Source organism: Schistocerca gregaria, chromosome 1 (assembly GCF_023897955.1).
Source record: "Schistocerca gregaria isolate iqSchGreg1 chromosome 1, iqSchGreg1.2, whole genome shotgun sequence".
Lineage (NCBI taxonomy): Eukaryota > Metazoa > Arthropoda > Insecta > Orthoptera > Acrididae > Schistocerca > Schistocerca gregaria.
The window spans coordinates 608,985,223-609,003,426 of NC_064920.1; the positions used below are offsets into that span (position 1 = coordinate 608,985,223).

The 18,204-nt window shown below is 39.4% G+C and overlaps 1 protein-coding gene across 1 annotated transcript in view; it reads right to left on the reverse strand.

Annotated features, from left to right (window-relative positions):
- Positions 1-18,204, reverse strand: part of LOC126358741 (DNA repair protein RAD51 homolog 1) — an 81,379-nt gene that overhangs the window by 24,214 nt on the left and 38,961 nt on the right. The window contains exons 2-4 of the mRNA XM_050007574.1: positions 16,857-16,994; positions 13,161-13,370; positions 12,719-12,927 (exon numbers count right to left, since the gene is read on the reverse strand). Of these exons, the coding sequence (XP_049863531.1) occupies positions 12,719-12,927; positions 13,161-13,370; positions 16,857-16,994 (557 nt within the window). The remainder of the gene's footprint in view (positions 1-12,718; positions 12,928-13,160; positions 13,371-16,856; positions 16,995-18,204) is intronic.

Below are 18,204 nucleotides of genomic sequence, written 5' to 3' on the forward strand. Positions count from 1 at the left end.
TTTGGCTACAAAACCCTATTTTTCAATATAATCTCCATCCAATCCAGCAGCCTTACGCCACATTACTGGTAGGATCTGTATGCTTGCACAGTACCACTCTACTGGCTGATATTGGAAGCAATTATTATCCATACTGTACTCAAAGTCCAAGAACTTGATAATTATTGGTGACTTTAATGTTGATTTCCTAAATGAGAGCAATAGTAAAGCTGATTTAGTACATTTAATGGAGTTTTATAATCTGATGGCAATAGTAGATTTCCCAACTAGGGTTACTTTTAACAGTAAAAGTCTGATAGATAATATAATTATAGATAAGTCTAAATGCAATGAGATCACTGTACATCCCATCCTTGGCCTTTATGATCATGGTGGTCAATTGCTTAGGCTCAATTACATCAGTGTGTGCAAGAGTTTTGAGCATTCTTGGAAATCTTTTAGGATAATAAATGAACAGGTCCTTAAAAAATTCAATGATAGCCTAAAAGAGATAGATTGGAGACCAGTCTATAGGGCAACAGATTTAAACAAAAAATACAATTCATTTTTAAATGAATTCATGTCTGTATTTGAGTCCATCTTTCCCAAAAATTTAGTTAGAAATAGTCATATAGGCAATGCCAAGAAGTCTTGGATCACTACAGGGATAATAACATCTTGTAGAACAAAGAGGATGTTATACAGTTCTCTCAGGACTTGTAATGATCCAAAGAAATTACAACACTACAAACTTTACTGTAGCATTTTCAAGAAGGTTATAAATAAATCTAAATGTGCATAAAATCAGAAATTGAAAGCTCAGAATGTAAAATTAAAACTATAAGGAATGTAATAAAGAGGGAAACTGGCAGGACAACAGGGAACGTGTCTCAAGTAGAGATTAAAACAGGGGACAGTATCATAAAGAAACTTGAGTTGGTTTCAGAAATATTTAATAACCACTTTTTGAGAGCAGCGGAGGAGACAGGCTGTAATGGTTCTATGGAAGAATCATTGTCCCTCCTACAGAAAGCTATTAGCAACAGAATCCCACAGTTATCTTTACCTCCAGTTACTGTAAGGGAAGTTATAAGAGTAATTAGATCATTAAAAAATAAAAATTATGCTGGTGCAGACAATATTTCTGGTGAAATACTGAAACACTGTTATATATTTGTTAGCCCCGTCTTATGCAACATATACAATACAGCCCTACAAGAAGGGATTGTCCCTGACAGATTAAAGTTGGTTGCAGTGATTCCTCTCTTTTAAAAAAAGTGATAAAAGCATTGTTACAAAATATCACCCAATATCCCTATTAACCACCTTCTCGAAAATTCTTGAAAACCTCATGCACAGGAGGATTGTTTACCATCTCAACTTCCACAGTATCTTAAGCAAAAATCAATTTGGTTTTCGTGCCGGTCTTTGTACTGAACAGGCAATATTCTCTTTCAGCAACCAAGTTTTGGAAGCCATTAACAAAAAAATGTCTCCAGTGGGTATTTTTTGTGATCTTACGAAAGCCTTAGACTGTGTAAACCACCAAATTCTTTTGAAAAAGGCAGAATACTATGGTTTAGGTGGTACTGTTGGCTTTTGGCTACAATCATATCTACAGGATCGGAAGCAGACTGTAATGCTGACTGTAATGCTAAATGGCTCTTCTGGAGAACCTGCCTCGTCTGAATGGGGCATGATAACGTGTGGTGTGCCTCAAGGCTCTGTTTTGGGCCCACTGCTTTTCCTCATCTTTATTAATGATCTTCCTCTTTGTTCTGAGACAAACAGCAAATTTTCCAATTGCAGATGATACCACAATTCTAATTGACGATCAGATTGACCACGATCTTGAACAAACTACAAATACTGTTTTTAATGACATCTTAAATTGATTCTCCTCAAATGGTCTCTCACTCAATGCAGATAAAACTCATTATATGAGGTTCCATACATCACAAAGTAATCTCGTGAAATTAACATATAATGTAGAGATCAACCAATGCAGAAAGCTGAAGATACAAAATTCCTGAGTGCTTACATAGACAGCGAATGTAATTGGTCAGTTCACATTCTTCATCATGTAAAAAACTTAGCTCGGCAACATTTGCATTATGGGTAATTTCTTCAGTGGCTGAAGTGGACATCTTTAAGGTTGCATCCTTTGGCTACTTCCACTCATTGATGTCATATGCTACCATATTCTGGGGGAACCAACCACTTGCAAAAAAGTTTTCACCATCCAGAAAAAAGCAATCAATGTGTGGGGTCCATCAAAGACACACTTGCAGGCACTTGTTTCGGAAGGTAGGTATCCTAACAACTGCTTCACAGTTAATTTTTTCCTTGCTGACCGTGTGCAAAAATTATTCTATCTACCAAGACAACAGTAAATTCCATGGCTATAACACCAGAAACAAAAACAATCTACATTTCGAAATGAAACATCTCACTCTGGTACAAAAAGGAGTTTACTACTCCAGCTTTAAGCTGTTCAATGCTCTACCACTACATCTCAATGTGTTCATACAGAACTGCCAAAATTTAAACACATTCTCAAAGATTACCTGACAGAGACATCTTTTTATACTGTGGATGAATATCTGAAAGAAAATGTGTACCATCATTAAACTTATTGCATCTAGAAGTAGTTCAATTGATTTTATTGTGCATTTGAGCATTAGCACACTTTTTGTAACAACAAATTGGCTGTACCTGTATTTACTCCTGTAGGCCTAATATCTGATTTAACTTTGTGCTCTTATCTTTAACCTTTATTTGAAACTCGTTTTTCTGTTAAATGGTTGTTATGTTATCTAGCTGACATTGTATCTATTACTGTATTTATAGTATGTCTTACTTAAACTATGAACATTTTGGCATTGAATAGCCCTTGTATTTATTGTAAGTTTAAATAGAAACCTGTACAATTTGACACATTCCATATCCTTATGATTGACTCACTAACTGGATCTACGGAACATGAAATAAATAAATGTCTTGCTTCATCAATAGCCCTCCCTATCTTCACATATTGCTTCCTGTGGGATGCATCCTTCATTGCGCCAAACTGGTGGAATTTGGAATGTGAGAGATCCAAGCTGTGGCGTGGGTGAGGAAGAACAGTCCAATGAAGTTTTGTGAGCTGCTCCTGGGTGAACAGAACAGTGTGAGGCCTTCCATTGTCATGGAAAAGGGAAGTTAGTTTACATCTTTGTGACAACAAACACGCTGAAGTTGCTTCTTCAATTTCCTGAGGGTATCACAATACACTTCAGAGTTGATCATTGCACCACGAGGAAGCACATCAGACAGAATAACTCCTTCCAAGTCCCAGAATAGTCGCCATGACTTTACCAGCTGAGGTTGCAGTTATGAACTTTGTCTTCAAAGGAGAGGTGGTGTGGTGCCACTCCATGGATTGCGGTTTTGTTTCTGCTTCAAAGTGATGAACCAATGTTTCATCGCCTGTGACAATGTTCGACAAAAAATAACCACAATCAGCCTCATAATGCACAAGCAAGTCTGTACGGATGGTCCTTTATGGCTCCTTATGATCTTCCGTTAGTTGTCAAGGAAGCCAGTGGGCACACACCTTTGAGCATCCCCGCTGGGATCAGGGACATCCTGTTGTGCAGCAAGGTGTTTGATTGTGATCTGTCAATCACCTTGAAGAAAGTGTCAGCTTGTTCGAACATTGCAGGAGTCAAAGCTGTGTGTGGCCAGCTGGCACGTGGGAAGATCGGACAGGTTTCTGGGACCTAGTTGTGATGATGACAGATGGCTCACCTAATGACTCACCATTCTTTTGTTCACTCCCATGTCTCTCCGTAGACATTGTCCAAACACACATAAATACCTGCGATGCCCTGGTTTTCCACTGTCAAAAGAAACTCAATAACATCTCTCTGCCTGGAACATACCTCCGTTACAGAAACCATTTTGAAGACTACATATAGCACCATCACTAATCAGAACTTTATGAAACTATAGGAGTTGAAGCAGGAATACTCCATGATGTCCCGCAATACATTTTGCATTTTGTCAACAAAAACTGGCCAACGAAAGAAGTGTTACATTCCTTATTGAACACACACACATTTCCTGATTACCAATGACTACAATATAGTTAGATTATACGGAAATATTTTATTTAAAGAAATATTAGTGATTTACTGTAGATGTAAACCACAGGAAGGTGATACTTTTGATTATAAAAACAAAGTTTGTTTCTAGATGGGTGCAGCTCATTTAAAAGCTGTTACTCTCCTCTACATTTTTTCAGAGGACATCATATTTCAAAATGTTTGTTTTCTGTGGTGCTAAAATCTTAAAAGAAATTATTTCCAGAATTTAGTACCACCGTTTTATAGCCCCGATTTTTCTGTTTCCAAATATGCAAATTTTCACTAAAATAACTGTGTAGCCTATAAATTATTCCAATCAGAAAATTTCACTTCCTCAAGACTTTTTGAACATTGGAAATCCACTTTAACAGTTAACTGATATCCTTAAAACAGTACTGATAATTTTGCTATTTTCTAATTATAACGCTGTTAGGTAAACCAACTTAAGTCACTGCCTATTGCATCTTCCTCTTTTGCAATTATTTTAATTTTTTTATATGGTGCACAGATTAATAGCATTTTTGTTTTACATTTTGGTATTTCAGTTGCTATGCGTTTGTTTATTGATTCTCTTTTTTATTTGCAGTTCACTGTTGCTATTTCAGTTAACATATTGTCATTTGGAGATAGATAGGGGAGCTGTGGACACTATAAAATGGAGTACTAAGTGAAGAAATAGGAGGGGGGCGAGATGGAGGGAGGGCGGTGAGATGGAGGGAGGGAGAGAGTGGAACAGTGGTGAAAGAAGGCAGTACATCATCTGGGCGGGGAAGGGGTGATGTGACAGTGACAAGGGAATAGGGAAAAGGTAATGTGAAACAGTGGGAAACAGGTTAGTGAAGGTTTAGGTTAGGACTATTAAGACTGTAAGCAGAAGAGAGAATTCCCACTGCATAGCTCAGGAAAACTTGTGCTGGAAGAGATCACACAAATAACACATGTAGTGAAGCAGTCATTAAAATAAATTGTGTTATGGTGTGCACAATGTTCAGCAACTGGATGGTCTAAGTTTGTGGTTAGCCACACTTTGCCAGTGGTCATTCTGGTGAATAAACATTTGGTTACCTGCTGTGCCCACACAAAATGTGTGACAGTAATTGCAGCACAGCTGACATAAAACATTAATCCTTTCACAGGTGGCACTCCCCTTTACAGGATAGGAAATGTTGACTAGACTTGGCAGGAGATGGCAGGTGTGTGTATGGGGCAGGTCCTGTAACTGTATTGTCCAGAACAGAATGATCCATGGGGCTCAGGAATGGCATTGGGATGGACAGGGCACAATGACACATAGTGAAAACCCTGCTGAAGATGTGGTTGAGTTTTTCAAGGCCAGGATGATAATGGGTGATCACAATAGAGCTGGTTGGTGGCTGGTTAACAGGTTTACTTGTGTCAGAGGAGGAGATGGCAATGGAGATTTGTTTATGGATGAGCTATAGAGGACACTGCCTGTCAATAAAGAATCTGGTAATGTTATCAGTATGTTTCAACAACTATCACTTACCACTTCAATGCAGCATACATGCATGGTCAGACTCTAAGGAATAGCCTTATTGGCATGTAATGCGTGACAGCTGTCAAAGTGGAGGTATTGCTGGTGGCTGGTGCGTCTTGACACTAAGAGATATATTTATGGAGCCATCTGAGAGGAAGATATTAACATCCAGGAAGGTGACTTGCTGAGTTGAGAAGGGCCAGGTGAAGCAGACTTGGGAGTAGGTGTTGAGGTCATGGAGGAAAGAGCAAAGGTTTTCCTAGTCATTAGCCCATATAATGAAAGCAAGGGGAAACTACAGCTGTAATTTTTCCCAAAGGCATGCAGCTTTAATGTATGATTAAATGATGATAGCATCCTCTTGGGTAAAATATTCCGGAGGTAAAATAGTCCCCCATTTGGATCTCCGGGCGGGGACTACTCAAGTGGACTTCGTTTTCAGGAGAAAGAGAACTGGTGTTCTACGGATCGGAGTGTGGAATGTCAGATCCCTTAATCGGGCAGGAAGGTTAGAAAATTTGAAAAAGGAAATGGATAGCTTAAAGTTAGATATAGTGGGAATTAGTGAAGTTTGGTGGCAGGAGGAACAAGACTTTTAGTCAGCTGAATACAGGGTTATAAATACAAAACCAAATAGGGGTAATGCAGGAGTAGATTTAATAATGAATAAAAAAATAGGAGTGCAGGTAAGCTACTACAAACAGCATATTGAACGCATTATTGTTGCCAAGATAGGCACGAAGCCCACACCTAGTACCGTAGTAAAAGTTTATATGCCAACTACCTCTGCAGATGAAAAAATTGATGAAATTTATGATGAGATAAAAGAAATTATTCAGGTAGTGAAGGGAAATGAAAATTTAATAGTTACTGGAATTCGACATTAGGAAAAAGAAAAGGAAACGTAGAAGGTGAATATGGATTGGGGCTAAGAAATTAAAGATGGAGCCGCCTGGTAGAATTTTGCACAGAGCATAACTTAATCATAGCTAACACTTGGTTCAAGAATCATGAAAGAAGGCTCTATACATGGAAGATACTAGAGGTTTCAGATAGATTATATAATGGCAAGACAGAGATTTAGGAACCAGGTATTAAATTGTAAGACATTTCCAGGGGCAGATGTGGACTCTGACCACAATCTATTGGTTATGAACTGTAGATTAAAACTGAAGAAACTGCAAAAAGGTGGGAATTTAAGGAGATGGGACCTGGATAAACTAAAAGAACCAGAGGTTGTACAGAGTTTCAGGGAGAGCATAAGGGAGCAATTGACAGGAATGGGGAAAAGAAATACAGTAGAAGAAGAATGGGTAGCTTTGAGGGATGAAGTAGTGAAGGCAGCAGAGGATCAAGTAGGTAAAAAGACGAGGGCTACTAGAAATCCTTGGGTAACAGAAGAAATACTGAAAATACAAAAATGCAGTAAGTGAAGCAGGCAAAAAGGAATACAAATGTCTCAAAAATGAGATTGACAGGAAGTGCCAAATGGCTACGCAGGGATGGCTAGAGGACAAATGTAAGGATGTAGAGGCTTATCTCACGAGGGGTAAGATAGATACTCCATACAGGAAAATAAAAGAGACCTTCTGAGAAAAGAGAACCACTTGCATAAATATCAAGAGCTCAGATCGAAACCCAGTTCTAAGCAAAAAAGAGAAAGCAGAAAGGTGGAAGGAGTATATAGAGGGTCTATGCAGGGGCAATGTTCTTGAGGACAATATTATGGAAATGGAAGAGGAGGTAGATGAATATGAAATGGAACATATGATACTTGTGAAGAGTTTGACAGAGCACTGAAAGATCTAAGTTGAAACAAGGGCCCAGGAGTAGACAACATTCCATTAGAACTACTGATGGCCTTGGGAGAGCCAGTCCTGACAAAACTCTACCAGCTGGTGAGCAAGATGTATGAGACAGGCGAAATTCCCTCAGACTTCAAGAAGAACATAATAATTCCAATCCCAAAGAAAGCAGGTGTTGACAGATGTGAAAATTACCGAACTACGAGTTTAATAAGTCACAGCTGCAAAATACTAACGCGAATTCTTTACAGACGAATGGAAAAACTGGTAGAAGCCAATCTCGGGGAAGATCAGTTTGGATTCTGTAGAAATATGGGAACACTTGAGGCAATACTGACCCTACGACTTATCTTAGAAGAAAGATTAGGGAAAGGCAAACCTACATTTCTAGCATTTGTAGACTTAGAGAAAGCTTTTGACAATGTTGACTGGAATACTCTCTTTCAAACTGAAAAGGTGACAGGGGTAAAATACAGGGAGCGAAAGGCTATTTATAATTTGTACAGAAACCAGATGGCAGTTATAAGAGTCGAGGGACATGAAAGGGAAGCAGTGGTTGGGAAGGGAATGAGACAGGGTTGTAGCCTCTCCCCGATGCTATTCATTCTGTATATTGAGCAAGCAGTAAAGGAAACAAAAGAACAATTCGGAATAGGTATCAAAATCCATGGAGAAGAAATTAAAACTTTGAGGGTCGCCGATGACATAGTAGTTATGTCAGAAACAGTAAAGGACTTGGAAGAGCAGTTGAATGGAATGGACAGTGTCTTGGAAGGAAGATATAAGATGAACATCAACAAAAGCAAAACGAGGATAATGGAATGTAGTCGAATAAAGTCGGGTGATGCTGAGGGAATTAGATTAGGAAATGAGACACTTAAAGCAGTAAAGGAGTTTTGCTATTTGGGGAGCACAATAACTGATTATGGTCGAAGTAGAGAGGATATAAAATGTAGACTGGGCAATGGCAAGGAAAGAGTTTGTGAAGAACAGAAACTTGTTAACACTGAGTATTGATTCAAGTATCAGGAAGTCGTTTCTGAAAGTATTTTTATGGAGTGTAGCCATGTATGGAAGTGAAACATGGACAATAAATAGTTTGGAGAAGAAGAGAATAGAAGCTTGTGAAATGTGGTGCTACAGAAGAATGCTGAAGATTAGATGGGTAGATCACATAACTAATGAGGAGGTATTGAATAGAATTGGGGAGAAGAGGAGTTTGTGGCACAACTAGACAAGAAGAAGGGACCGGTTGGTAGGACATGTCCTGAGGCATCAAGAGATCACAAATTTAGCATTGGAGGGCAGCGTGGAGGGTAAAAATCGTAGAGGGAGACCAAGAGATGAATACACTAAGGAGATTCAGAAGGATGTAGGTTGCAGTAAGTACCGAGAGACGATGAAGCTTGCACAGGATAGAGTAGCATGGAGAGCTGCATCAAACCAGTCGCATGACTGGAGACCACAACAACAACAACAACAACAACAACAACAACAACAATGTATTCACCTAATTTAGATTGCAAAAAAGGTTCCAGCATGACGAAAATTTAGTGTAGTCATGGTGAAATGCATACCAAGCGAGGTAGCATGGTGGTTTGCACACTGGACTCGCATTCGAGAGGATGACTGTTGAAACCCGCATCTGGCTATCCTGGTTTAGGTTTACTGTGATTTCCCCAAATCGATTCAGGCAAATGCTGGGATGGTGCCTTGAAAGGGCATGGCTGGCTTCCTTCCCCATCCTTTACTAACTCACTAGGACTGATGACATCGATGTTTTCCCCTCCCCCAAATCAATCAACCAACGAAATCCATTTTCATGAACTGTCCATGTATCATCTTAATAATTTGTTGTTGCAGATAACAAAATATATTGTAACCGTTCCAGAACACAATGATAAAAATTCCATATTCATAATGTGAGTAGTCTGACTGTTTGAGGAAGTTGAACGAAATGTAAGATTACATTATGTTCAGTGCGGGACGTGGCAACTCTGTTTTGCACTCCACTCATTCCTGTCACAGAGTCAACACTACAGTAATTTCGAACAGACTATACAGAATATACTAGTCCATCCCCAAGCCACTACCAATCCCAACCTCTTGTCACAGGGATCACATCCCTATAGCAGACCAAGGTGCAAGATCTGATCAATCCACGCACACAGCACTTCCTACTCTAGTCATGTCACAAGCTTATCCTACCCATTCGGAGGCCATGCCACCAGAAAGCAACTATATCATATACCAGCTCTGCTGGAAACACTGCACACCCTTTTATGTTGGTATGACTGCCAATCAGCTGTCTACCAGAATGAATGGCCAACACCAAACTACTGTCAAGAACAAATTTGACCAACCTGTAGCAAAACATGTTCAATTTCAATGGCTGCTTCACAACCTGAACAATCTGAATCCTCCTCTCCATCACCAGCTTCTCTGAACTACACAAAGTAAGTTATCCTTAGAACACATCCTTCGCTCCCATGATAATCCTGGCCTCAATTTCAGGCAACTTACTACCCCTGCACCCTCCACCCAACAGTTCCCCTTCCCCCATCCCATCACCCCCTTCCAGTTCACATCCTCATGTCACCTTGAGCATGTGCCGCTTCCCACCGGCTACAACAATTACACCTGCCAGCCCTACGTCTCGCATTCCCCGCTGGCTTCCTTCTGAACCGCTACCCACCCACCCCTCATCATTAGCACTGTCAGTTTAGCTGGTACTATGTACGGGCATAGGCACACACGCATGCTCATGTGTGTGTGTGTGTGTGTGTGTGTGTGTGTGCACTCTAGCTCGTAAAAAGATAATGCCAGAAGCTAGCAAGTTTTCCTTCTGATGTGTGTGCCTATCAACAACTCAAGCTGTTTCTTTTTAGTGAGTGGTCTTCTTTAACCATAAAGTATTTACAATGGAAGTAATAATAGAAAGTCACAGAATTCAAGCTTATGACAGTAAGAGGAAGAAACTACAAGCACCCAGAGAGAGACCATGACATGGTACAGAATAGAGCTCCTTCAAATCAATCAAATGGTTTGGTGATCAGAAGCCACTTTCATAGGGTGCTGGAACCTTCAGTCAGCTTAATGCAAGTTTATATAAGCAGCTATAAGCAAATCGGCTGATGGACTGGTAAACTGTCATTTGTTTCATTTTTCAAGAAATTCCGGACGTAGACTACAATCTTGATCCAGATTATATGTTAGGAGTAGGGACTTGTGACACTAGGGCTTCGTAACATTGCCATTCACATTTGCTAAGTAAAGGGCAATGTATGGCCCCTTTCTTAGTCAGTTTAATGATCATGAAATTCTTTAAGCACAATGAGACAATTTGTGGAAAACACACCAATGATCAGTGGACACTGCGAAAATAACAAATAACTGCTGAAGACATTCATTCAGAATTATCTAAGTATTTCTTGGCTTTAGTCTTTGCAATATAGTGTAGCAAAATGCACATATTCCTCATCTCTTTTTTGCACTGTAACATATGGACAACAGAGTGGCTCCCTTGGTAAAAGCTCAAAACAACACTGCACATATCCAACAGCTCCCACTAATATCCCATACTCAACAAACAGCCCCATTTCACATGCAATAACAGAAAACCAGGTCATCACAAGGATGCAGGCATGTGAAGTGCTTTCCTTTATTTCCATTCTCATACAAAATATTTGCAACAGTAAAGAATCTCCCTGCGCATTCTGAAAGCACATCTCCTTTGCACTTTCTTTTTAAAACCATTTGTTAGAGCTAGAACGTCGACAGGAAGATTACTTTTTTTAATACCAAGGGACAATGAGCATGTGCACTATATGCCAACATGCTAAGGGTTCTGAATATTTATCACATGTTCCCTCAGCAAATGTAAAGTACATTTACAAATGTTAGTTGTAGAAACAGTTTCTCCCCATTTCCAAAGGAAAAAAAAAAGATAGAAGCCAGTTCTATAGTCCTTTCTCAAAAGAAGGCTACTTTCGATTACTTCAAAATACAGTGTGATTATTCACATATACATAGTGTGTCCCAGATCCGTTACGACTATGGGTGTTAAAAATTAAAGTGGTGGCTTATGTTCACAAAATCATTGTATTTATTCGAAATAGTCTCGCTGTAATCACTACACAACTGAAATCATCTTAAAATATTTTGAAATAGTCACTGTGTGGAAATGCATTTAGTAATGCAGCAATATTCTTGGATGTCCTTTAACTGCCTAGTAACAGTAGCCTTTCATTGCCGACTTCAATTACGGAACAACCAGAAGTCAGCTGGGGCCAAATACAACGGGTGATTCAGGACTGTGTCCATTCGCTGGCCAAAAACTTGCACTCGATCTTCACTTGGTAGGCTGACACATTGCCATGGTGGAGTTACCAGGAAACCACCTCTTGGGATTCGCGACAAATTCAATGAATTCTCATTCACAAATTGTGGAGAACACTGAGATAACATTCAGAATTAATGGTTTGTGCTTCTTGTACAAACTCTTGCAAATGATTCCTTTGGTATCAAAGGAAAACTTTTAGTGTCTTCACAAAACTCTTCTGCAAGTGCACTTTCTTTGGTTTCTACTTATGTGGGCTTGTATTGGAAACACCATGTCTCATTGCCAGTTACAATCGATTTCATAAAATCAGTGGCACTTTGGGCTGCCTGCAACAGGCCTTTGCAGTTGTTGACTCTGCCATGTTTTTCATCATTTGAAACCGTGTGCACACGAACCACACAGTTTCCTTTTGCCCAGATCTTCAATCAAAATTCCATGCATACTAGTTTTTGTTATTCTTGACAGCTTGTCAGTGAATAGTGCACAAATACATCTACCTGATGCAATGAATACAGCAACTTTTTGCACATTTTCGTCTGTGAGACTTGTTTGTAGCTTTGATGCTCGTGGCGCAGCCTTTATTTGCTCCCTGCAATCATGAAATAGTGCATACCACTGAAAAACATTTGAATGACTTAAACAATCACTACCATAAACACTTTTTATCGTATCAAATGTTTTGTTGCCTCATTTGCATAACTTAAACAAAAATGATGTTGCCTTGCTGCTCCACTGTCATTTTCCAAGTAGTGTCAGATAAGTATTGTTATATTCACGGCCAGGACACCTGCTGCAGCGATGCTGTCTTTGGCCTACTACATGGCTGATGTTGAAATTTCCAAGGATCATAACATCTCAATTCACCACAAGAGAGCATTGCAGTTTGGAATGCCACACAAGCAGTTCTAATGGAACTAGAACACACTATGTATGCTTACATTACAGAATTTCTCTCATTACAATGTACCTGGACTCTGCCATCATAGCTGATGCTTGAATTAAAAGTTGTGTCTGATGATCTGTATTGTATGCTCTTGCATATGCAACATTGTCAAGTACGTCGCTTCCAGATAACTTATATCGTTCTGAAACTGCAAGTAAACGCTCAGGTCGGAATGTACCTTCAGTATCAATGTACAAGCACTTGCCCTCTCCTCCACTTTGATCTATAGGAAGCTGCAAAGAGAATTGGGAAATATAAATGGCCAAGGCTGCAAGTAATCTAATGGTTCTCAAATGTATGAGAGTTTCTTTAAACAAGTAAACACCAATACCAGAGCATTTTATTTTAAAAAGTGTAATGTAAGCAAAAATTATGTAAAACTATGAATTATTCACTTTATAATTTACAAAATTTATTTAGGCAATTCTTTATATTCACTGAGGCTTAGACATCTGTTACTACTCACCTGGCATGTAACAGCTAATGTGTGACAAATTTGTGTTTTACCAGTTCGAAATTCACCAAATATTTCAGTGATGGAGCCTGTTTCTATTCCCCCACCAAGCAACTTATCTAGTTCCTTTGAACCAGTTGTAAGCTGTATTATTTCTGAACGTTTCTGATGAAACTCAGTTGCTGTTGTAAAGCCCATTGGTACCAGCTTAGAAGCTTCCAGCTGCAATATGCCAGTTTTATGGATTAATAACAAGGTATGAGTTTTGCAGATGGATATATGCAACAGTTGTTTCACAAGAAAATAAAAATTACAGCTCTTATCACCTAGGTGATTCATTATGATTGTTACCAACACATACTCATTTTGAGGGGCATTTGGAGGTTCACTTCTATGGAGATTAAATTTGCACGTGAACTGCTGCATTTTTTGTGTTGATCTGAAATGAAGAATCACTTACCGTCCGCACTGACCACTTGCAGTGGCAATGTTAAAGTAACACACAGTTTTACTCATCTAGATCTCAACATCCTGCCAAGCAACTTCAAATTGCTGATCAGCAGCAAATATTTCAATACTTACATCACCTCATTGTGTTTTGCTCATTGATCTTCTGATAAAATGACACTAATTAAAAACAATTAATAGTTTTTCATAGTATAATATACAAGGTCAGTTCAAACTATCAGGTATGTAAAAGACGTCTTCGATATACAAGGTGCCCCGAAATATTCAGGGATGTGACAGGAATGATCACTCGAAGCACAAATGTCTAGTAAACAGGGGCTCTAATATGTATACCTTAAGAGCTAGAGCACTACTTCATCTTCAGTACTGTAAATGGACCAAGATAAAAAAAAAAAGGACCATTAAACATGGACTCTAAAGTTCGTACATTAAAGAGCTGTGAGCATTTGTTGCTCTTTGACACTGTGAAACTCATCTCTTCTGTTGAACAAATGCGAATAGCTCTTAAGGCATGCATTTTAAAGCCCATGTTTACAAGACTTTTTGTTTCGTGTTTTAGTCCACATTACTTCCTCCTAAAATACGGAAAGCAAAGAGCTTGCAATACAAGACATTTGTTTCACAGTATCAAAGATCATTCCTAACATATCCCTGAGTAATGATCATTCCTCCTGGGACACATTGTACACCCCTGTATTTTACATTCATCTGAAAGCAGGTAGCAACCAACACCCAAGCTGTTAAATGATAGTAGTCAAATTGAACTGTCTCATATATGAGCCATCAGAAAGATCTTGGTACCAATCATGAACAAAATATTAATTGCACATAGCTCACTTCAATCTATGTTTCTTTCAAAGTACCCCACCCCCCTCCTCCATTCACACATATGAGTATATATCCACGCAATTCTTCAAAACAACACAGTAATCATAAACAGAAGATACTTGTAGCTTCCACATCACATTTTTTGTGAAAAAAGAGTCTATCTACCCTGCCCCCTTTTTTCACAAATGTTAATTACTAGATTAAAAAAACAGTTTTAGATGTCTAATGTAACATACTCATTTCTTTTACTCACTAGATTGATAGTGATGTTTTGCTGAAATTTATGTTGGCAATGAATTCTTACTAAAGGCATTGGTGGACCTATACCCAAGATGTACATATTTTCTATAACTGCTTCTTATCCATTTACTGAATAACATATTTGAAAATGGCAGCAGTATTTTATTTGGATACAAAACATGGGATAGCTCTGTAAAAATCATGATTCCTCATACATACTTATTTATAAATAGAATATTAGTTTTGAACATAACAAACTGTGGAGGCAGCAGTCAGGAATCAGCCTTATTATGGATGCAGAAGTATGTAACACAATACACAGTCAAAATCCAATGCAATATAACAGGCACATGTGATAGACCGACTCGGGCTGCATTATTGCTGAACGTTAACTGGCTGATTACATGATTTAACAACTACAATGTTTCTGCAAGAGGTGAAAATGGGCAAGCACCACATCAAGTGCTGTCCTTACAATTTCTATGAAATCTTCACAAAACTGCTTATGCCATTTGAATGCTTGTAATTTTTTTCACTGTATCATCATTCATTTCCATTGTGACAAACAAGTATGTATGCTTGGTTGATTTCTTAATCCAACATCATGCAAATTGATCCCGGCCGCGGCACAAATTTTAATTGATTTAGTCTGCTTCGATCATATTTGATCATTATCGTGAGATAATAACGAGACGGGAGTCTCAAAGGACACATTTAATTATAAGATCATGCAAATTGTGTCTGAACTAGTGCTAGTTACTTAACAAGATCTAGTCTTAAAATGAGTGTTGTAAGAAGAATATTCCTATTGACAATAAGTTGTCAGAAACTGTACATTGATTCCAGGTACATTTTTCACTCTACTACACTGTGTGTTCAAAAGTATCCGGACACCTGGCTGAAAATGACTTACAAGTTTGTGGCATCCTCCATCTGTAATGCTGGAATTCAATACGGTGTTGGCCCACCCTTCGCCTTGATGACAGCTTTCTTGGGGAATGGCAGCCCATTCTTCACAGAGTACTGCACTGAGGAGAGGTATCGATGTCAGTCGATGAGGCTTGGCACGAAGTCGGCATTCCAAAACATTCCAAAGGTGTTCTATAGGATTCATGTCAGGACTCTGTGCAGGCCAGTCCATTACAGGGATGTTACTGTCATGTAACCACTCTGCCACAGGCCAGGCATTACGAACAGGTTCTCAAATGCGTTCAAAGATGCGATCGCAATCTCATAATTGCTCTTCAACAGTGGGAAGCAAGAAGGTGCTTGAAACATCAGTGGAGGCCTGTGCTGTGATAGTGCCATGCAAATTAACAAGAGGTGCAAGCCCCCTCCATGAAAAACATAACACCATCACCTCCGAATTTTACTGTTGGCACTATGCACACTGGCAGATGACGTTCACCGGGCATTCACTATACCCATACCCTGCCATCAGATCGCCACATTGTGTACTGTGATTCATCACTCAAAACAACATTTTTACACTGTTCAGTCGTCCAATGTTAACGCTCCTTACACCAAGCGAGGCCTCGTTTGGCATTTACCAGCACGATGTTTGGCTTACGAGCAGCCGCTCGACCATGAAATCCAAGTTCTCACCTCCTGCCTAACTGTCATAGTACTTGCAGTGGATCCTGATGCAGTTTGGAATTCCTGTGTGATGGTCTCGATAGATGTCTGCCTATTACACATTACTACCCTCTCCAACTGTCGGTGGTCTCTGTCAGTGAACAGACCATGTTGGCCTGTATGCATTTGTGCTGTATGTGCCCCTTCACGTTTTCACTTCACTATCACATCGAAAACAATGGACCTAGAGATGTTTAGGAGTGTGGAAATCTATCGTACAGACGTATGACACAAATGACACCCAATCACGTGACCATGTTCGAAGTCTGTGAGTTCCACGGAGCGGCCCATTATGCTCTCTCACAATGTCTAATGACCACTGAGGTCGCTGATATGGAGTACCTGGCAGTAGGTGTCAGAACAATGCACCTAATGTGAAAAATGTATGTTTTTGGGGGTGTCCAGATACTTTTGATCACATAGTGTATGTATAAGTGAACATTTCTGTGGCAAAGATGTTACAGTACAAAATAAATGTTATAGTACCAAACCATCAGTATTTAAAACAACAGCAATAAAAACAACAGAACTACATACCAATAATTTATCAGCTTTAGCTTCACTTATGCCTTTAATTGCTAGCAGCTGTTTCTTAGGAGCAAATGCCACAGCTTCAACTGTATGAAATCCAGCTTCTTCCAGTTTTTTGACATCTGCAGCACTGATCCCATGTGCCTATCAATTCAAGAATGATACCAATAATTGTCTTCCAGTAATAACAACACTATGAATTTGGATAAATTATTATTTAGCACACACAAGAAGTGCTAAGCAACAGACAGGTAAATTTAAAAGTAGACTGTTGGTTATAATAAGCTATTCGACAAAGTCCTTCATCATATGAAGAAACACAGACACACGCAAACTCATATATGCATAATTCACATATACATGGCCACTGCAAATTTCAGGTGCTGACACCCCAGTAGGGTGAGCAGCAATCTCGGCTTGGGTAGCTAGCGGAGATACAGAACATGTGTGGGCCGGGTAGGTGGAGGAAAGGCTGGTATTACACTATCATATTTCTTTGTCAAAGTTGATACGTCAAACATTTATATCAAAGAAATTTGACAGTGTTATGGGGAACTATGTCAAATCTCAACTTTTGTCAAAGAAATATGATCAAATCTAGAGTCTTGCCATAGATTTGATCATAAAAGTCAATTGTCTTCTGTTCACTGCAATGTGAAATGTAATCGCTTGGAGTGCTGGCATCACTATATCTGTTTGATGTATCTGTAGTGTGTCTGTAAATGTGGCTTCAGAGTTGGTGTGTTCCTTCAACTCTCCTCAATACCCTTTTCTCGACTAGGGTGAAGATGAAGGGTGATGGTTGGTTGGTTGGTTGGTTTGTGGGGGTTAAAGGGACCAGACTACTTAGGTCATCGGTCCCTTGTTCCACGACCATAATAATACACGAAGAAAAGTCCAACAAGCAATAAACACATAACGGAGACGACAAGGGACGACACAGTACAAGAAAGACATAGACGAAGACCAGAGAAAAGAGATTAAAAGACACACAGAGTGCGACGGTCATTGGCCGACCATGAAAATAAAACTGGAAAGGCCAACAACCAAGGGACACATTAAAACACCAAAAACTAAAACCCCAGGCCAAAAGCCACAGTCGACACTAAAAAAAATAAATAGGGACTCTCATATTGAATGATAAAAACCCCCTGCTCGAATAAAACGGAGAACTAAGTCAGCCATAGTAGAGTCATCGGTTAAAAGAGCAGGGAGTGTATCAGGCAGCGCGAACGTCTGCCTGAGGGCAGTTAAAAGTGGGCAGTCTAGTAAGACGTGTACCACGGTCAGGGCCAATCCGCAGCGACAGAGAGGCGGGTCGTCACGGCACAAGAGATACGCGTGCGTGAGCCGG